Source organism: Microtus pennsylvanicus, chromosome 5, assembly GCF_037038515.1.
Source record: "Microtus pennsylvanicus isolate mMicPen1 chromosome 5, mMicPen1.hap1, whole genome shotgun sequence".
Taxonomy (NCBI): Eukaryota; Metazoa; Chordata; class Mammalia; order Rodentia; family Cricetidae; genus Microtus; species Microtus pennsylvanicus.
Genome location: NC_134583.1, coordinates 27926766 through 27943105, shown reverse-complemented (window position 1 = coordinate 27943105; position 16340 = coordinate 27926766). Strand labels below are relative to the sequence as shown.

The 16340-nt window shown below is 40.6% G+C and overlaps 1 protein-coding gene across 2 annotated transcripts in view; it reads right to left on the bottom strand.

The window, feature by feature from the left end:
- Window positions 1-16340, bottom strand: part of Kcnb2 (potassium voltage-gated channel subfamily B member 2) — a 420901-nt gene that overhangs the window by 380377 nt on the left and 24184 nt on the right. For both annotated transcript variants that reach the window (XR_012910571.1, XM_075971414.1), the window contains exon 2: window positions 10530-11197. Coding sequence is in view for 1 of the 2 variants with exons in the window: in XM_075971414.1 (XP_075827529.1) it covers window positions 10530-11108 (579 nt within the window). In the remaining variant the exon portion in view is untranslated. The remainder of the gene's footprint in view (window positions 1-10529; window positions 11198-16340) is intronic.

Genomic DNA, 16340 nt, shown 5'->3' with positions numbered 1-16340 from the left:
GTGGTTAAATAAGAATATAGGATGAGGTGAGCCTACTCAGACAGAGAGAAAATAAAAAGATAAGGAAGAAACCAAAGCATGTTCGTATTTATGCTAAACTGCAATGAGAAAGACAACACGTTATCTTCCAAATCTTCCTCAGCAGCAATATGGTGCCCTGACCAATCTCTTCTATACTGGAAGCACTGCATGAAGACCCTCTGACAGGCAGGCTGGGACGGCCCATAAACAGTCCAGACCTGTTATCCCATCTTCAAGCTGATTCATTTCAAAGTACAAAGGGAAAATCCCTCATTCTTCCTTTGGGAACAAATTGTACATGTTATACTGCTAATCAAAAGAGTTTGCTGATTATTAAGTTACCTTGTGCTAACCTGTAAAAATTTAGGGAGAGGGAAGACATGTGTGATTATATTATAAATATTCTGTGGAGATTAAAACATTTATAATGGTTACTGTGTAGAGATTGAAAAATAAAAACCAGTGCTAAAAAACAGATTTTTCCCCTCAATTGTATTATTACCCATAATGCAGTTACTTGACTTACATAATACAATAATTTTTCGCACCTGCAGAATTCATTTAAGAAATTCAATAAAACGTGCTAGGCTTTTACAGAGTCAATGGGAAATGGCAAATGCACAGTTTCCTGTCTCCTAATCTGCTCATTCTTATCTTTTCCCATTGTGTACGCAGTTCGTTCCTTCTGCGGCACAGCAGATTATCAGCCATTGAAAAGCAACACTGCTTACCGGTGTTTGTCTGCTTGTGAACCAAAGAAAGCGTGCACTGAAACATGCCAGATTCCTCACTTTGAGGGAACCATGCAGGGCTTCTGCTAGCTCCTCAGAACAAAAATTCTCACTGTCGAATGAAGCAAGTCAGTACCAGCACAAACCTGGGCATAGAAATGCATCATAGAACGTGGCCCTGATGGATTTCTTAATCCAACCAAGTTCTGGTTGAAGCTCCTCACTCTGACACCAAAGTACAAGTCAGATAATCCCACACAAATCATTGTGAGAGAGGACCATCACTCGGAAGTGTAAACTAAAGTTTTAACGTTAGAAATAAGTTCCCCGCTGAAATTTTGGTTGAGGACATTTGCCGGATGTCACCAACTAGGACAACTGCAGTTCAAGAGCCAAAGCTGTACTCGAGGTTTTATATCGATTCAGAGTTACAGCAGTGGTCAGAAGTCCTTCCTCTCCTATGCAAATACCCTGAGGTAGGTCGCAGAGAAGGATGCTGTGCCGAGATCACTCGGCTGCCCTTGGTGCTACTGCGCCATAGGCTTGAGTGTCATCTATTTAGAGTGACATCCGACACTTGTGGTTGCATCAGGAGTGACTCAATGAGACACAAGTTAAATCATGACACTCAGGGTAGCAATGACCTCCAGCATCCTGAAACACAATCCTGGGAGACTAATAAAAACATTTCATCTTTCTATTCTTGGGTAATGTAGCACTTCTCATGGATTTCCATGCTCGATCAGGTTATTGCAGGAGGTTATGTTCTGAATGGACTGAACGCCTGACTTGGGTGACAAAGTCAAATCCACACTAAATTAGCAAATATGTGTCCCAGTTCACTGTATTTTCCTGCAAGTGAAGTCTTCATATTATAATGTGCTTAGATGGAGAAGTGGCAGTGTATGCATCTGGACAGATGTGTGTACTTCAGTGACTTGTCCCTGGGGATACCTAGAGGATCTCCTTTATGTCAGGGTTAATGAAAAACAGTAAACAATGACCTGGGGAGAGATGTGATAAGTAACCCCCACTTCATTTATGCATTTTATAAGAAGTAAAACTTAAGGATAGAAATATACACAGTCAAATATAATCAGTACACAAGTGCCCAGTATAGAATGATAGTGATGTTAGTGAGAACATCTTCATCAAGATGAAAGCAAACTTCTTCCTCTTTTCCACAGTCCACCACTGTATCTGTTACTAGAGTTCTCTGTTGGCCACGTCCTGCTGCTTTCTTTACTCTAGAAGTCTGAAGTCAGGCCAACATAGCATTCACTGAGATGCCTCAGTATTAAGTCCTTAAATTCTGATTCCGAGATACAAAGCTATCTGGTTCAGGAGACATGGGGAGAGAGAAAGCAGGAGGAGGTGCTATGCATTGTTGAAGACAGACACAGAAAGTGCCGCTCATCTGCAATACCTATGTGCTGTGTGGGACACACTTGGTGTTGAGACCTGAGGCTGTCTCTGCTCATGCAGGAATAGCTTCATTGCAGGCTACTGGTAAGCAAGGAAAATTTCCAGAAGGATTGTAACTGAGAAAGTCCCTATCAGATCTTAAAGTACCTAAAGTGGGTACGTGTGGGTAAATATCCTACTCAGTATAGATTTATTTATCTTGAAGCAGGATCTTTTTATGGAGACCAGGTAACCTTTGAACATGTAATCTTCCTTGCCTCAACCTCTCACTTTCTGGGATTACAAGGATGTTACTACGCCTGTATAGGTTATTCTAATGTCGTGAGATTTTTTTAAATCTCTACTGCATATAATTGTCCCTTTCATATATAACATTAAACATTATTTTATTAACTTATATAGCAAGGAGGAGGAAACCCCAAACAGGTGAGGCTGTGTGGCCAGCTAAATTCTTTCAGCCACTGGCAAGCTTAATCTCAGTTTACACTACATATAGTTCACATTACTGGCTCAGCACACTAAAACTGTTGATTGTCAAGGAACCCCAGTCAAATGAAATAAAATCAGCAATGCTAAAGCACTGCCTGAAACAAACATCTTCCTCGTGAGTTATACTTTGTCAGCTATTTTGCTGCTATGATTTCAGTAGAATAGACTTTTAACTCAAGCAATAATTCTAGAATTGAGTGCTAATTATTTTGAAAGCATGTTTTATCAGAAAAAAATCAGTTCAAATTGGTATACAGATGGTGGCTCCATTAAGGATGGCTCTTCTTTTGAGTTATTTAGTAATCTTCACTAAGGTCAGAGAGGTAAGTTCTTCCAAACATAAGTACAAAATTTGTTTATAAATATTAAAGGCAACTTAAAATTATAGGATTGTAATATTTCACTAAAATCAGGTACAGCATTTTATAGAAAATATTCTCTAGCGTTACTAGGGTAATTTAAAAAATATTTTTCTAATTCTGTTTATTTTTTGCTTTGTATTTTTTATTACTACTTTATTTGAGTCATTAGTGCATGTATTTCTAGTATGCTGTCTTTTTGTGGAACAATTTGGAAGTACAGTTGAATAAAACATGAATAAGACATCTAAAGCCTTTTCTTTTTGGTGATTAAATCTGTGTACTACTTATTGAAATATTCAATAAGACATTCAATACTTTATATATAACTCTTGAAATTCCATAGTAGTCATATTAATGGAGCATCTGAGAAGAGATATATTTTATGTCATATGCTTGACCTTTCTGCCAAACTTAAAAGTGGATCATTAAAAGGAACAAACTAATGATATTCAGAATAGCCTTTCCCATGTTCAGTTCTAGGTCAATTAACTGCTATATCTATACCATATTGTACGTCAGTGTGACTGGCATTGTTCTAAGCCACGGCATGCATACTAGTCTATCGGTTTTGAGGGGGAAAATGATCTGTGCACTCTGTAACATGCTGTAGACAAAGCTAAACCATGAAAATATGAACACAATGGAAAAGGCAGTTTCTAGACATCTTCTCAATGAATCAAAGCGGTTCATTCAACTGTCGTACAGGATCTCAAGGCATTATTCCACTAGAAACCAAATTCTTCAGCACCGTCAAGATGGGTGAGCTCTCTGCGCATGTGACTGGAATTTCCTCTAAGCTCTTAGCATTTGAAGAGATTGGTTTCTTCTTCCTGTTTTAATGGGGGATCAGTCTCCAGTGTGAGCAGTTAATCAAAACATATTGTTCAAACCCGTCTAGAATCTTCCAAAGTGGAGAGTGTTAAATATTGTGACCGTTCTTCATAATACTTAGGCTGATTTAAAATAGCAGCTCATTCATTCATAAAGGCTCTTGCTTGAAATAAAACCGATCTGCTATTACTTGGGACTTCAAAGCCATAGCATTTAAATATTGCAAATGCATTCTGGCTTTTGATAATATTAATCAGTGTAGAAAGAGCTTCTTGGGATTTTAGATTAACATTGAGAATTATAATACTTATTGAGGTTTAAAAATCAAGTTTGAAGGAAGCATGAATGGCTTCATTTTGTTTTTTAAGAGATGAGAAGCTGCTTGCCAGTTAGGATTGGCTCTCTTCAGAACAACCAGAAACATCTAACCAGTCAAAGAAACAAATGAAAAATGAGTAATTCTTAGATTTTTCTTTTTTTTCAAGAACATTCTTGGGTGCAGGGCAGCTTCTTGGTAAACATGAAAACCTGAGTCAAATTCCCAACTTTGTGGCACAAAGTGGGGAAGTGGGGCAGTGGGGGAGCAGGGGAGGGTGATCACACAAGCTATAGAGTCAACAGAGATGCCTTTCCATGCAAAAAGAAGTTACTAATAATTAGATTAGAACAACCACCAAAACAGTTGCACAAGCAGGCTTTGCTCTCACACCTCCATCAAGTTAGGATCATACTCAGCGTGTAGGTTCCTCCTATTCCCCTGCCTTTCTCATCCTGATCAAATGAATGTGGCCAAGTGAGGAGACAGGCCTTTTGCAGGCAGCCTTTGTGGAAAAACAGAGAAGGGGAATTTAGAAACAGATCATAAGAACCAAGGAATGAGATATTTGGGACATTTGGACAAAAATCCTACTATTTTCCATCTAATCTGCTTTCTTTTTTTATGAATATTTTTAACTGGGATTTTGACTACTCTGTTTGCATGGATGATGCTTTTATTTAAAAAAAAAAAACCAAATCAAAACATGAACCTCCAAATTCACCCTCCAAAGCCTGGCCACATTGTGTTCAATCTCCCAGCTCCTACTGGCGACTCTGAGCTCTTAGGCTATAGTACCAGAGAACACATACTGGTTTAATTTGAACAAGGTGAATGAAGAAAGAAGAGAAGATGCCGAAAGAAAAAGAGAAAGAAGACCAAGGGACACCAAAGCAGCCACTAGCTTGGTAATTAGCCCACTGTCAATCCTGGGTAAGAATAACAGACCTCCTGTCTACCTCACAAAATGCAAGGATGCAGGCTTACACAGCATCCGTCATCTTTTGAGCCAGTCATTATGTAAATGTTTATTGTCACTTGGTTTTGATCACAAAGCGAGGCATCGCAGAGTTACATGAAGAGTATTAGACGGCAGACCTTGGCCCTGTATGGACCCACAGGTCAACATAAGACAGTTCTAATCTTGAACTGAACAGACATCACCTGTGGTTCTATTCTAGTGCCTTTATTTTTTTTCATTCAAAACATAAGAATAATTGATCCAGGTGCTATAATAAGAATGAGAATGTTATGGATTCTTTCTCCTTGATGAGCCCAAAGGTTTTTTGTTTCTTTTGATGTATTTTCTCTTTACTATTTTCGTGACTTTAAAGACCCAGACAGTAATACAGTGGGATAAGGAAGGGTATGGTTCTAAAGGAGTTATTGAACACAGAGAAAAGATCCTGACTTTGACCCTGGGTCTCCAGTGGGAGGAGGTCCAGCCTGGCTTTAGGTGCTGTGTTGAGTCATGCTGCCCATGATGACCATGCAAACTATGGGGAGAAGGAGTCAAATACAGGGGCGCAGGGTGACCTCATTTTCCCAGCTCCCTGCAACTTCAATGGAAACAATGACACCAGCAAGGGGAGAGAAAGTAGTCCTGACGAGGAAGGCTGAAGAGACTTAGACAGGCTGATCATTTACAGCATTTTCTGGCTCCCCTATATCTGAAAAATCAAATGTCATTCCAAATTATTCTTTGTTATTTGGGTTCTTCCTTTTCGTTAGGGAAAATTTAACTTTTCTCTTCAGGTGGCTGTTAACAAAACTTGTGGGAAAAAAAAAAACCCTTTCCAGTTAATTGCTCCCACTTCCCTTAAGCTGTTTCCTAAGAATGAAATATGGGAGAAATGAGTGGATGAGGGGGGCAGGAGGAAGAACAAGGAAAGCAGAGGAGATAGACGAGGGAGGAGAATGAGGATAAAGAGCCACTCGGAAAAATGAGGCTGCTTTCAAAGGACAGAGGCAGAGGAAGAAGAAGATGAAGAAAGAAAGAATAAGAGGAGAAGGAGGAGGGCCAAAAGGAGAAGAAGGGTCCAGTACTGGAAGAGAGAGGAGAAGTGAAGGGGGAAGGAAGAGAAACTCAAGAAGCGTGGGGAAAGTGTAAAAGGGAGGACAGCCACGGTAAACGAGGGAACTGAAGCAGAAGCAGCCAAGATCTGGTGCCCACTCCTGACTCCGAGCCATGTCTGACAAAGTTATTATGTGGCTCCCACTGCCTGGTTCCACTGAACAGAAATGTTATTTCTGTGTGCTGCTCTAATGAGGTCAGGGCTGCTTGGCACCCCGGTTCCCTATATCGCCTCAGCCTGAGATCAGTCTGCTGTCAGGCATTATTTCCTCCTATGCTCTGGCTGAGCCTATGCTGTGGTCTCTAGATATGCTAGACACTGGACTGATAGCCTTAGTCCACAGCTATCTTTAGACGTTCAGACTGCGGCCTAGGGTGGTATTCAGTGAGTTAGTCTCCTTCAGAAGGCAAGCGGCTGTGCACCTCTGTTCTCTACCTCAAGCCTGAAGGTACTACAGGGGACAGGACATATTTTCCTCATATCTCCTAAACATCCCTTATATTGAAGTCCCTGTCAGTGATATTTATAGGAAATGACCATTGCAGTTCACTTGGAAAAGGCCAAATAAAGAGAGAAAAAATGGTTTGAATCTGGAAACAGACTAACTTGTTCCAGTCTGGAAGAAGTATAAGCTCAAATCTAATTCCAATCTACTGCCCAGGAAACTGACATTGAGTTAGTCCTGGCTTTTGGCCTTCGGCAGTCCTATGAAAGCAGAGCAGAGCCAGTAATCCCCTGTCACATGTGTTCAGAGATGTGTCCTAGCTGTTTTCCAGGCCTATGCGGCTGAACCCAACATTCATAAACAGCCTGGAATTTTAACTCAGGGCAGTATTCTACTTAAAGGTGAATACAGGTACCAAGATACACTGGCAGGATTTAAAGAAGACAAAACCCACCTTGCAAACATAAACATATGCTGTAATACCAGATCATAGGTCATACTATACCACTAAGAGCTGACGGTGCTAACATTAAACACCCCTGCACATATCAGACAAGCCCCACTACTGACGCATGCTCGAAACCCAGAGGTACCATTTTCACCAGGCCTTTCAGACATTATGAAAAGTATGAAAAGTCCGTTGTCTTCTGTGCATATGCACAGAGGATAATTCGTCAAATATTGGTGTTTCAAATAAACTGTGTTCTTATGCCCTTTTCTGTCTTTGTTGTTGCTGTTCTAATACACCTGAAAGTTTTTGAGCAGAGTAGCTCTTTGTGGGATACTAGAGTGCCTGTCCTCTAAGGGTCCAGTTGTTACTAACAGGATCATATCCAAATATAAGGTGGAGCGGGTCCGTAGTGAGTATGTGTATCACAGTGCATGGCTGAGCAATTGCTACTCAACTGTTGAATATGAATTCCATATCAGTGAATAGATTTTCAACTTACTATGAGTTGTCTGACAAAGATCTTTTCCTTCCATACTAGGAGTGTGAATGGAATGACAAATAACCTTAAAGCATTCTTTTTTGGGTTTGTTTGTTTTTGTTTTCTGAGACAAGGTCTCAGCACATAGCACGGGATGACCTAGAACTAGACATATGGCCTAGGTTGATTTTAATGGCCAGCACTCTTCCTGCCTTTCCAGTCTACGTGCAAGGATTAAAGCCATGCAATGCTGTGACCGATGGTGCTTTACTTCAGAAACATTACAAATAAATCAGAAAATAAAGAAAAACTAAAAGAGGAAAACCCCAGTGTTTCCAGAGGCATGAAATTCCTGAGTTAAAAGGATTTAATTCTGGGGAGAAGGGAGCATTTTCACAAGTTTCTGCTTTAGAGGTTTGTGCACGTGGAGCCAGCGCTCAGCTGACGAAAGCAGCAGTGGTTGCACAAGGAGGTCAACAGACATGCGCCCCACAGATCTCTGCCTTGGTGTCTCCTAAGGACACAGAGCAAACCTAGCCACTTCCCATATGAGTTTCACGCACATGAAGAAGCCGGATGTACCCGTGCCTAAATACATGGGGACTGGAGGGCCATCCCACTGCAGATGTAATGCAACTACCTATTCCTAGTTACGAAAAAGCCATCCCACACGAATGCCCTCTCATCCCCCAACCCACTCTAGAAAAAGAACAAGCATTATTGCTTTTCAAGCATGTGGAAGAAGACATAAGTTTGCACTGAGCATCAGGTGGAGCTTGTTTTAAAAGCTTCAAAGCTCAGACAAAAAAGGATCAGTTTCATTAAACTACCATAGAATCAGATATAAACATTTCCATAATATTTCACCACTGAAACAGAGAGAAATGAGGACATTGAAATAAATGCAAATGCTTTATGACTGTCCTTAAGGTAGCAAAATCTCTCTTTCTTATTAATAATGTGGAGACAAGTGTACTGTTTATAACAGCGTAAAAATTTGAAGGCCAACGTGCATAGCTTTTATATCTTGTTATAAGCATATATCTATACAAAGCAAGCTTAAATAATCATTAACATATAGGGTAATAATGGTGTCTTACAATAATCCATTATCTTCCTAGAGATCAGCAAATGGCTACTGCTTCTAAACATTGGAAGTCAAATATCCGCCCTTGTATGGAAAACATGTTACTGACCTTGTTCTAGCACTACGTTCTTCCAGAAGGCAAGAATACATATTTGAAATATTTCCATCACTATCACTCTACTTTAGCTACATATAAATAATGTTATGATCAAATCTATCATATTCACTTCAAATCTTCTTGATTTACCTGCTTAATTTTACACAATTGGTTAAATTCCTTCTCAAACTTTTAGTAAACATAATTCGTCCCTCTGTTGCTGAAAGTCTTCTTTAAATGTTAACTTTTAAATTTGACAATACTAACTTAAATCTAGAGTCTGTTTCATTCACTTTCAAAGTTGGTCCCATATTTTCGGCGGGAACTCAAATAAGTAACTGAACACTCAGCGTGGAAGAAAGCAAGAACCTTCCTACAAAACCCCACATGGCGGACACATCGATCTCCTACATACAGGACAAGTAAGAGCAGCTCAAGGTTTCGTCACTGAAGAAAAGGGAAGAAGAAGCTAGCAAGACCATCTATCTGCCACAAAGATACATTTCCTCATTGTGTATAAAGAAAAGACTTTTTAAAAAAATTTAAAGTGCACATACTGCCCAGAAAGAAAAATGCTTTAGGAAGTCTATCAGAAACCAACCCAGACAAACCAAACACTGTGAGAAACGATGTTCTTCTCATTTGCATCAGCTGCTTTCATTATTTAAGCTGCAGATGATCCTGTAGAATGTGCATTTCTGGTCAAAGGGCTCATATGTCTATTTTATTTGTATAATCATTTGTGTTTATATAGAGAAGAAATCTGAAAATAAAAGAGTAACATGATAAACTCATATGATGGCATTTTTTCTCTCTACCCCCTCCATGTCGTCTATCAGAAAAAAATCATGGATGTTGTTTATGCTCCTGCAGCTAGAGACAGCTCCTTGTTTCCTGTCTCATTCACACTGCAATATAGAATTGAATACATGGCATGGAAATTGACTTCCACTCGCTTTCGAAGCTCTAGATAAAATTAGACAAACAGAATCATGTATTATAACCAAACACAAAAACTGGTGACAGAAACTAATTCAGATTTGGCTATATATGCAGGCACAATGAAAAACATGAATCCGTCTTAATTGTAATCAAACACTTTATAAACTCTGAGACATGACAATATCCCAGTTTTATACCCGGGAAGCATGTATCATCAATAGTTAAAACCATGCCTATTAGAGAAGACCACAAAGGACAGGGCAACGGGTACATTGTGGACTCTGGGCTGGGTGTTACACAGTTCTCAAAACGGTTCCTTTCCCCTGTATCCACCCCCTAAGTCCTCTGGGCCATGCTGTCTTCTCTTTGCCTGATCTTCCGCTGAACTAGGCCAGGAGTCACTTTTGCTACTTCTAATAACAGCACCTTCTTGACCCAAGATAAAGCGCATGCCCAGGTCTACAGGACTCTGTGACTGGGGCTCTCAGTACTTCTTCCTGCACTTCCAAGCCACCACACCACGTGGTACACCAGGGAACTCAGAACACTACCATCTGGTCCAGGTCTGCCCCTACAGACAACAATACCATTTTCTGACATCCCACAGAAAAAATGATTATATCTGCCTACATATGATGCTGGAAAGACTTTTCCTTTATCTGTGTGGCCAGTTTGATCCGTCTTACTAAAGCAATGAAGAAAACGATACTCAGTGGAATGTGAGAGCTATACCTTTTATGACCCAAGAAAAATGCGACCCAAGGCCGTGTTTTTCATACCTTTGCAGCCACCGATGAATTCGGTTTCTCCAGCAAGTCCCAAAGTTTCTTCCTTTTCTCGGGGCAGCAGGTGTTGTCAAACTCCTCTCCCTCCCGCTCGCGCATGGTCTCTGCCTCCCGCCTCAGTTCTTCGTTCATCTGCTCTTTCTTCTGATGGTATCTGGCTTGGCAGCAGGATTCCAGGTAAATCTCATCGATGCCCCAGTAATCAAGCTCTTGGCCAAAAGAGAGCGCACACATTTCTTCCATCATGTGGAGTTTTCCTGTCCGGTAGAAGTTTAGAATGGAGGTGAAAGCTCCCGGATGTCGGTCGAAGAAATACTCATTCTCGTTCAGATTGTAGTCATCGCAAACCTCCAGGAGGCTCTCGTGCGTGTTACAGTCCCGGAGCTTCCCCAAGCGCGTCCTGGGGAGCCTATCCAGAGTTCTCCACAGGACTTCGTGGTTAAGGCCCCCCACATTGATCTTCACTCTCCGAGAGCATGTTTTGCTTCGGATAATGTCTACGGGTTCTGGAGGAAGAGAAAGTGTCGACCTGGATGTCTTCCTGTTCAAGCCAGGTGGAGCCTTTTCTGCCATTTTGAACTGGACAGAACCACAGATCCAGGGTCCTTAGAGAGAAGGTCAGCTGAGGCAGGATTCCTCTGGAGCAGGCGTGTCCATGACAGCTGGGGGGAAAAAAGGGCATTTAGTCATACACAGTTCTCCCACAGCGCTGCCTGTCCTTCTGGGTCACTCTGCTGCTACAGTCACGGATACCATTAATGGTCATTGTTTTTCTCCTGCAGGTAGAAACCTGGGTTGTAGGAAATAAGAGGGGAAGCCACATAATGAGGTTCCCAGAGGAAGCTGTGTGCTCACTTGTCCACATCTGTAGCTTGACAAGACCCAAATGCATCACCGGTGTTGCAGAGCAGTGCAGGTGCTGATGAAGGCCCCAAAGATAAAGTCCTGGCACAGTGACACCAGCTCTGCTGCTAACCTACCCCGCCAGGTCCTATTCACAACATCCGTTTCAGGTGGATGACCTTCCTCATGGCCGCACCTACTCCAGTCACTGAAACCAAAGTCTGAGAGCACCTGGTCCTCTCATCTTCATGCAACTACAGACCTCTGGACATTATAGCTCCTAGAAACTGCTTACACTCTCTGCCGTTACCCAGTCCCCAGCACCAAGGGCCAGAGCTAAACTCCTTGCCATCCTTGTATGTGGCACTCCCAGAGTCATTAAACTGGCCCAGCCTCTGGTGTTGGTCATCTGAGCCACTCTCACACACAGCAACAAACACCATCGACTAAGACACAGACTTGTCCTTATTACCCTGTCTTAAGCCTTCAAAGGCTCTTTGTTATTGGAAGTAAAACCAAGTCAGCCATACAAGATCCTCTCCACATTCCCTACTAGTCCAAATCACTGTCTGGGAACCGTCTTCTATCTATAGGGAATATAACGCAAAATACTTAGGGATTTTAGGAACCTTGAAATGTATGTAGATAGGTTGATAGCTGGATGTTAGATAGATAATACAGACAACTAGATATAGAAAGCTATATCATGAAATAATTTTCATATATATATGCATACCATTTTTCTGTTTTAATTTTAATACACTAATAGAGAAATAATAATAGCTAATAGTAAAATAGAAGAACTATAATAATATGGTATATTTAACATTATCTAAAACTAAGGAGTTATTAATTTCTATAAATTTCCATGTAATATTTTCGGGCCTTGTTGGATCATGGTTAGCTAAAAACACAGAAAGTGAGTGGATAAAGGGAACTTTTCTTTTGTGTTGCACCAACCTTATCATGCCCACAGCACTGATTTTAGGGCTTGGCTCATTTATAGCAAATCCTGGTGGGATCTCCAACTTTTGTATTTGCTTTTGATCAATAACTGCTTGCTTTTCAAGACTTGGGCCAGATGTTACCTCCTCCAGAGGATCTTCCATGACACACTTCCTCTGGGATCAAGAAACTGTGTCTCTTGTCTTCCACCATGTTACTGAAACAGTATCTTTCCGTAATGTACTGCAAGCTCCCAAGAACAAGCCCACCCTTCTTTATTTTTATGCCCTCGTCATTGAGTACACATTGGAGCGGTTTGCTTTATTAAAATAATGAGTCAATTCTTTGTTTTCCATAAGCAGCTAACAGTCAGGAAATGTATAAATGACGTTATTGGGATTGTGTGCCTGAAATGCATCTATGTGTGCAAGCTGTGCATGGTCAGAATCTGTAATTGCATGCCGAATTTGTGTCCTTTTGTTTCACATCTCTTTTCCACTGGGCACTAATGTTTAGAACACGATATTTATAGTTTTTCCCCTTGATGGTCTTGTTGTATTATCATCTGAAGCAAGAAGAATCCTCGTGGCTATTATCTTCTGAGTGATTTGGTAGAAAATCCCAGAGCTTTGAGAAACTGGCCCACAGAGCCCTCTTTGAGGTAAAGCGCCATTTTTGCAAGTCAGTGGCTGAGACTAAAGTGAAGTGATGAACTTTGAGATCCGAGAGGTTCTCAGGGCTAAGACTTTATTGTATGATGCACAGCAGTTTCTGCAAGGCCCAGGATTCTCCATCTGCATGTTAAGTTTATTTCTCCATCTGGAGACCAAGTATCCTCTAAAATGAATATGTTTGCCTTCTGAAGAAAAAGTAGATGGACCATATGAGAAGGGTTTTAGACGTGGGCAACAAAAAAATTGGGAGTTTTTTCAGACATACAGGAGTATTTTAAAGATACACGCACACATACACTTCCCTCATATCTGGCCAAAAATAATGTCCATTTTACAAAAATAAAAAGGGATGATAATGATTGCTAATGTTGTTTGAGCTTGAATTCTTCCTTTAGGAAGACAAGAATAATATCTCATCCATAAGGCATGGTATTATCATGAGTAAATGAGACCTTTTGTATAAAGGCTTCACTCTAAGAAAACACATCTAAATAAAATAAGGATATTCACAGATCTTCCTCGGGTTTGGTTTTTTAACTGCTGAACGAAAATGAATAAGAAAAAACACATTCATGTTTATTAAATGAATGCTAATCCATCTTTTACCTTTTAAGGCCTGGACTTGTGGGTCTCATTCTTTCTTTCTGTTGAAAATTAGATCTACAAATAAGAGACACTCTGTAATATGCACTGTCTTGGTATTGACGCTCACATCCACATTTTGTATCTTACTGACATTGAACTAAAAATATTTTTAAAGGAGCAGTAGCATCAACGTCAGACAAAATTAAATGAAAATATTAGGAAAAGGGCAGCTGCAGTGGTGAGCACAGATGTCTTTTCCACTGAATGACGTCACCCTGCTACTACCGTAACAACTCAAAGTCTGTTACTAGTTCACATGAACAATCAGCACTAAGGTAAGACTGCTTTGAACTTGGAGACTGTTCTATTTGCTTTTCCTTCACTGTGATAAAGCACTCACCCGGAGCAACCTGGAGAAGGAAGGGTTTATTTGGCTTGTACCTCCACATCACACTGTGTCACTGAAGAAAACCATGGAAGAACTTGAACAGAAAGCGGGAGGTAGGAGCTGAAGCAAAGACCAAGGAAGAATTCTGCTTCCTGACTCATTGACTGCTTCTGCTTAGCTAGCTTCCTTCTACAACCCAGGACCACATGCCCAGGGTGGCATGATCCACTGTGAGGTCGACCCTTCTCCATCAATCAGCAGTAAAGAGAACCTTGCAGGCATAGCCATAGGTCATGGAGACATATTGTTCAGCTGAGATTCTCTCTCTTCCCAGGTATGTCAAGTTCACAACCATGAACAGCCATCACAAGGACAAATGAACAGAAAATGCACCTCCTCTTTTTGGAATGCCATGCCTCCTGATTAAAATAGTGTTTTAATTAATTACCTCACATATGAGGTTTATGACAAAGACAGAGAACATTAGCATGACTCTGGTAGAAACATTTCCTATCTATGATCAAAGGTCTATGTCCAAAGACCTGCCATCCTGTGATGGTATTGCTAAGAGTAAATGCTGTGTCCAAGTCACCAGCACGACACCAATTACTTAAAGCTTTTGCATGCCCACGACTTACACTGAATTTTCTTTCAAAGGGTGTCTAAGTGAAAAGTGGAGAGAGGTCAGAAGACTTAGATTTCAAAATATCTTCTTCACTGATCAAGAACTTTCTATTGTAAGAAATCCCATGTTGATTACAGATCCCATAATAAAAATCAGGCTGAAACCCAATCCTCTCTTTTCAAAGAGAAGAGGGCAACCGGGGCAGAGGACGCCCTGTTGATTCGACTTCCGTCCAACTGAACATTGTCCACTGCGGCTCTTGTGGCTGTGATAAATGTCTTCATTCACCCTTGGCAGAATATTCTGTGTGCTCCCTGATTAAACACATCAGCTCTTGAGTAACTAGAGAATGAGAATAGTGTTCAGAGAGTCAAAAAAGTTTTCAGAATAAGCCAATAATTCAGGTACACTCCAGCGTACCAGCCTCGACAACAGAACTTTGGAGAATACACCGGCCCGTTGTGTCTACCAGCTGGTGCCTCTCCCTACTTGCCTGTCTTCACTGCCCTACAAATTATATGTCTTGCTTCTATTCCATCCCCTGTCTTTCTAACATGCAGGTCCACTATGTCATTCAATTCAATTGGAAAACAATCACAAACACACACACACACACAAAAAAACCCAGAGAATATTATTTTCAGATTTACACTGCTTCCCCCAATTTTTTTTTCTGTATCTCTTTTAATATAAAGACCTCCCAAGATGAAACTATCAGATCTTATTTTGGAAGAAAACAAAATTATGTAAACCAAGTTGTTGCTATTTTTCAGGTGCTGGAGGCGGAACCCAGTGCTTGGGAGTTGGACTCACTAAAATACACACCTTATCGTTGAGGTACCACAGCCCTGACAGTACTCTATAGCCTTTCTCACTGCTTCTGACGAGATGTCACTGTGTTTCCCAGTCATCGCTTAGACTCCTTAAGTTAATGTGGAGCAGCCTTCCTCCATCAGCCGCCGAAGCAGATGGGCCCACAGGCATCTGCTGCTGTGCCTGCCCCAAGGTGCTCTCCAAGGAAAGGTGTAGAGAGCCACAGCATCTCTTTCCATTCAGGCTGACCTTTCACATTTGACCTTTCTGAGTGGGCTTTGGTTTGGTCATCCACGAGTCTATGATTCTTTGACTTCCTATGACACAGCCCGTGCTATTTCCCTGTCACTGTCATTGTCATTTGGTGGCCTTTCCCATCTTCCCCCCAATTCCTGTGTTTACCTTAAACAGGAATAAACACAGACTACCTCCAAATCAATGAAAACTCTTCTTTCCACTTCTGGCTTCCTAGCAGAAGGTGGTTTGCATATTTCACTTTAAGAGCCCTTTCATTTTTTATCACGGCTTAGACAAGACTGCATTCTGAATATCATAAAAATTTCACTCATTTTATTTAGTGTTTGGTTAATTTTCTATGCTGTGGCATTTCATTTTTAATCTATGGTCTTTTCTTCCATATTAATTTTACTTCTAACAATGAATCTGCCGGTTTCCTCCGGGTTAGGTATTGTGTCTTACCACTCCAGAGTGTTAGGCAAAATTTATGTTTTTAATTTTAGTAATGCAAATGGATACAGTACTGTGTTCTCTCACATATAATTTTAGATGTGAAATTATGTCTATCATAATAATTTTACTCCAGAAAAATTAATCACATGATTCAACTCGTATATAAGTAAAATATCAAATGTAATGATTCAATACTTAAACTATAGGTGTTAAGTAACTGTAGAATTTGTACATATGTAAAT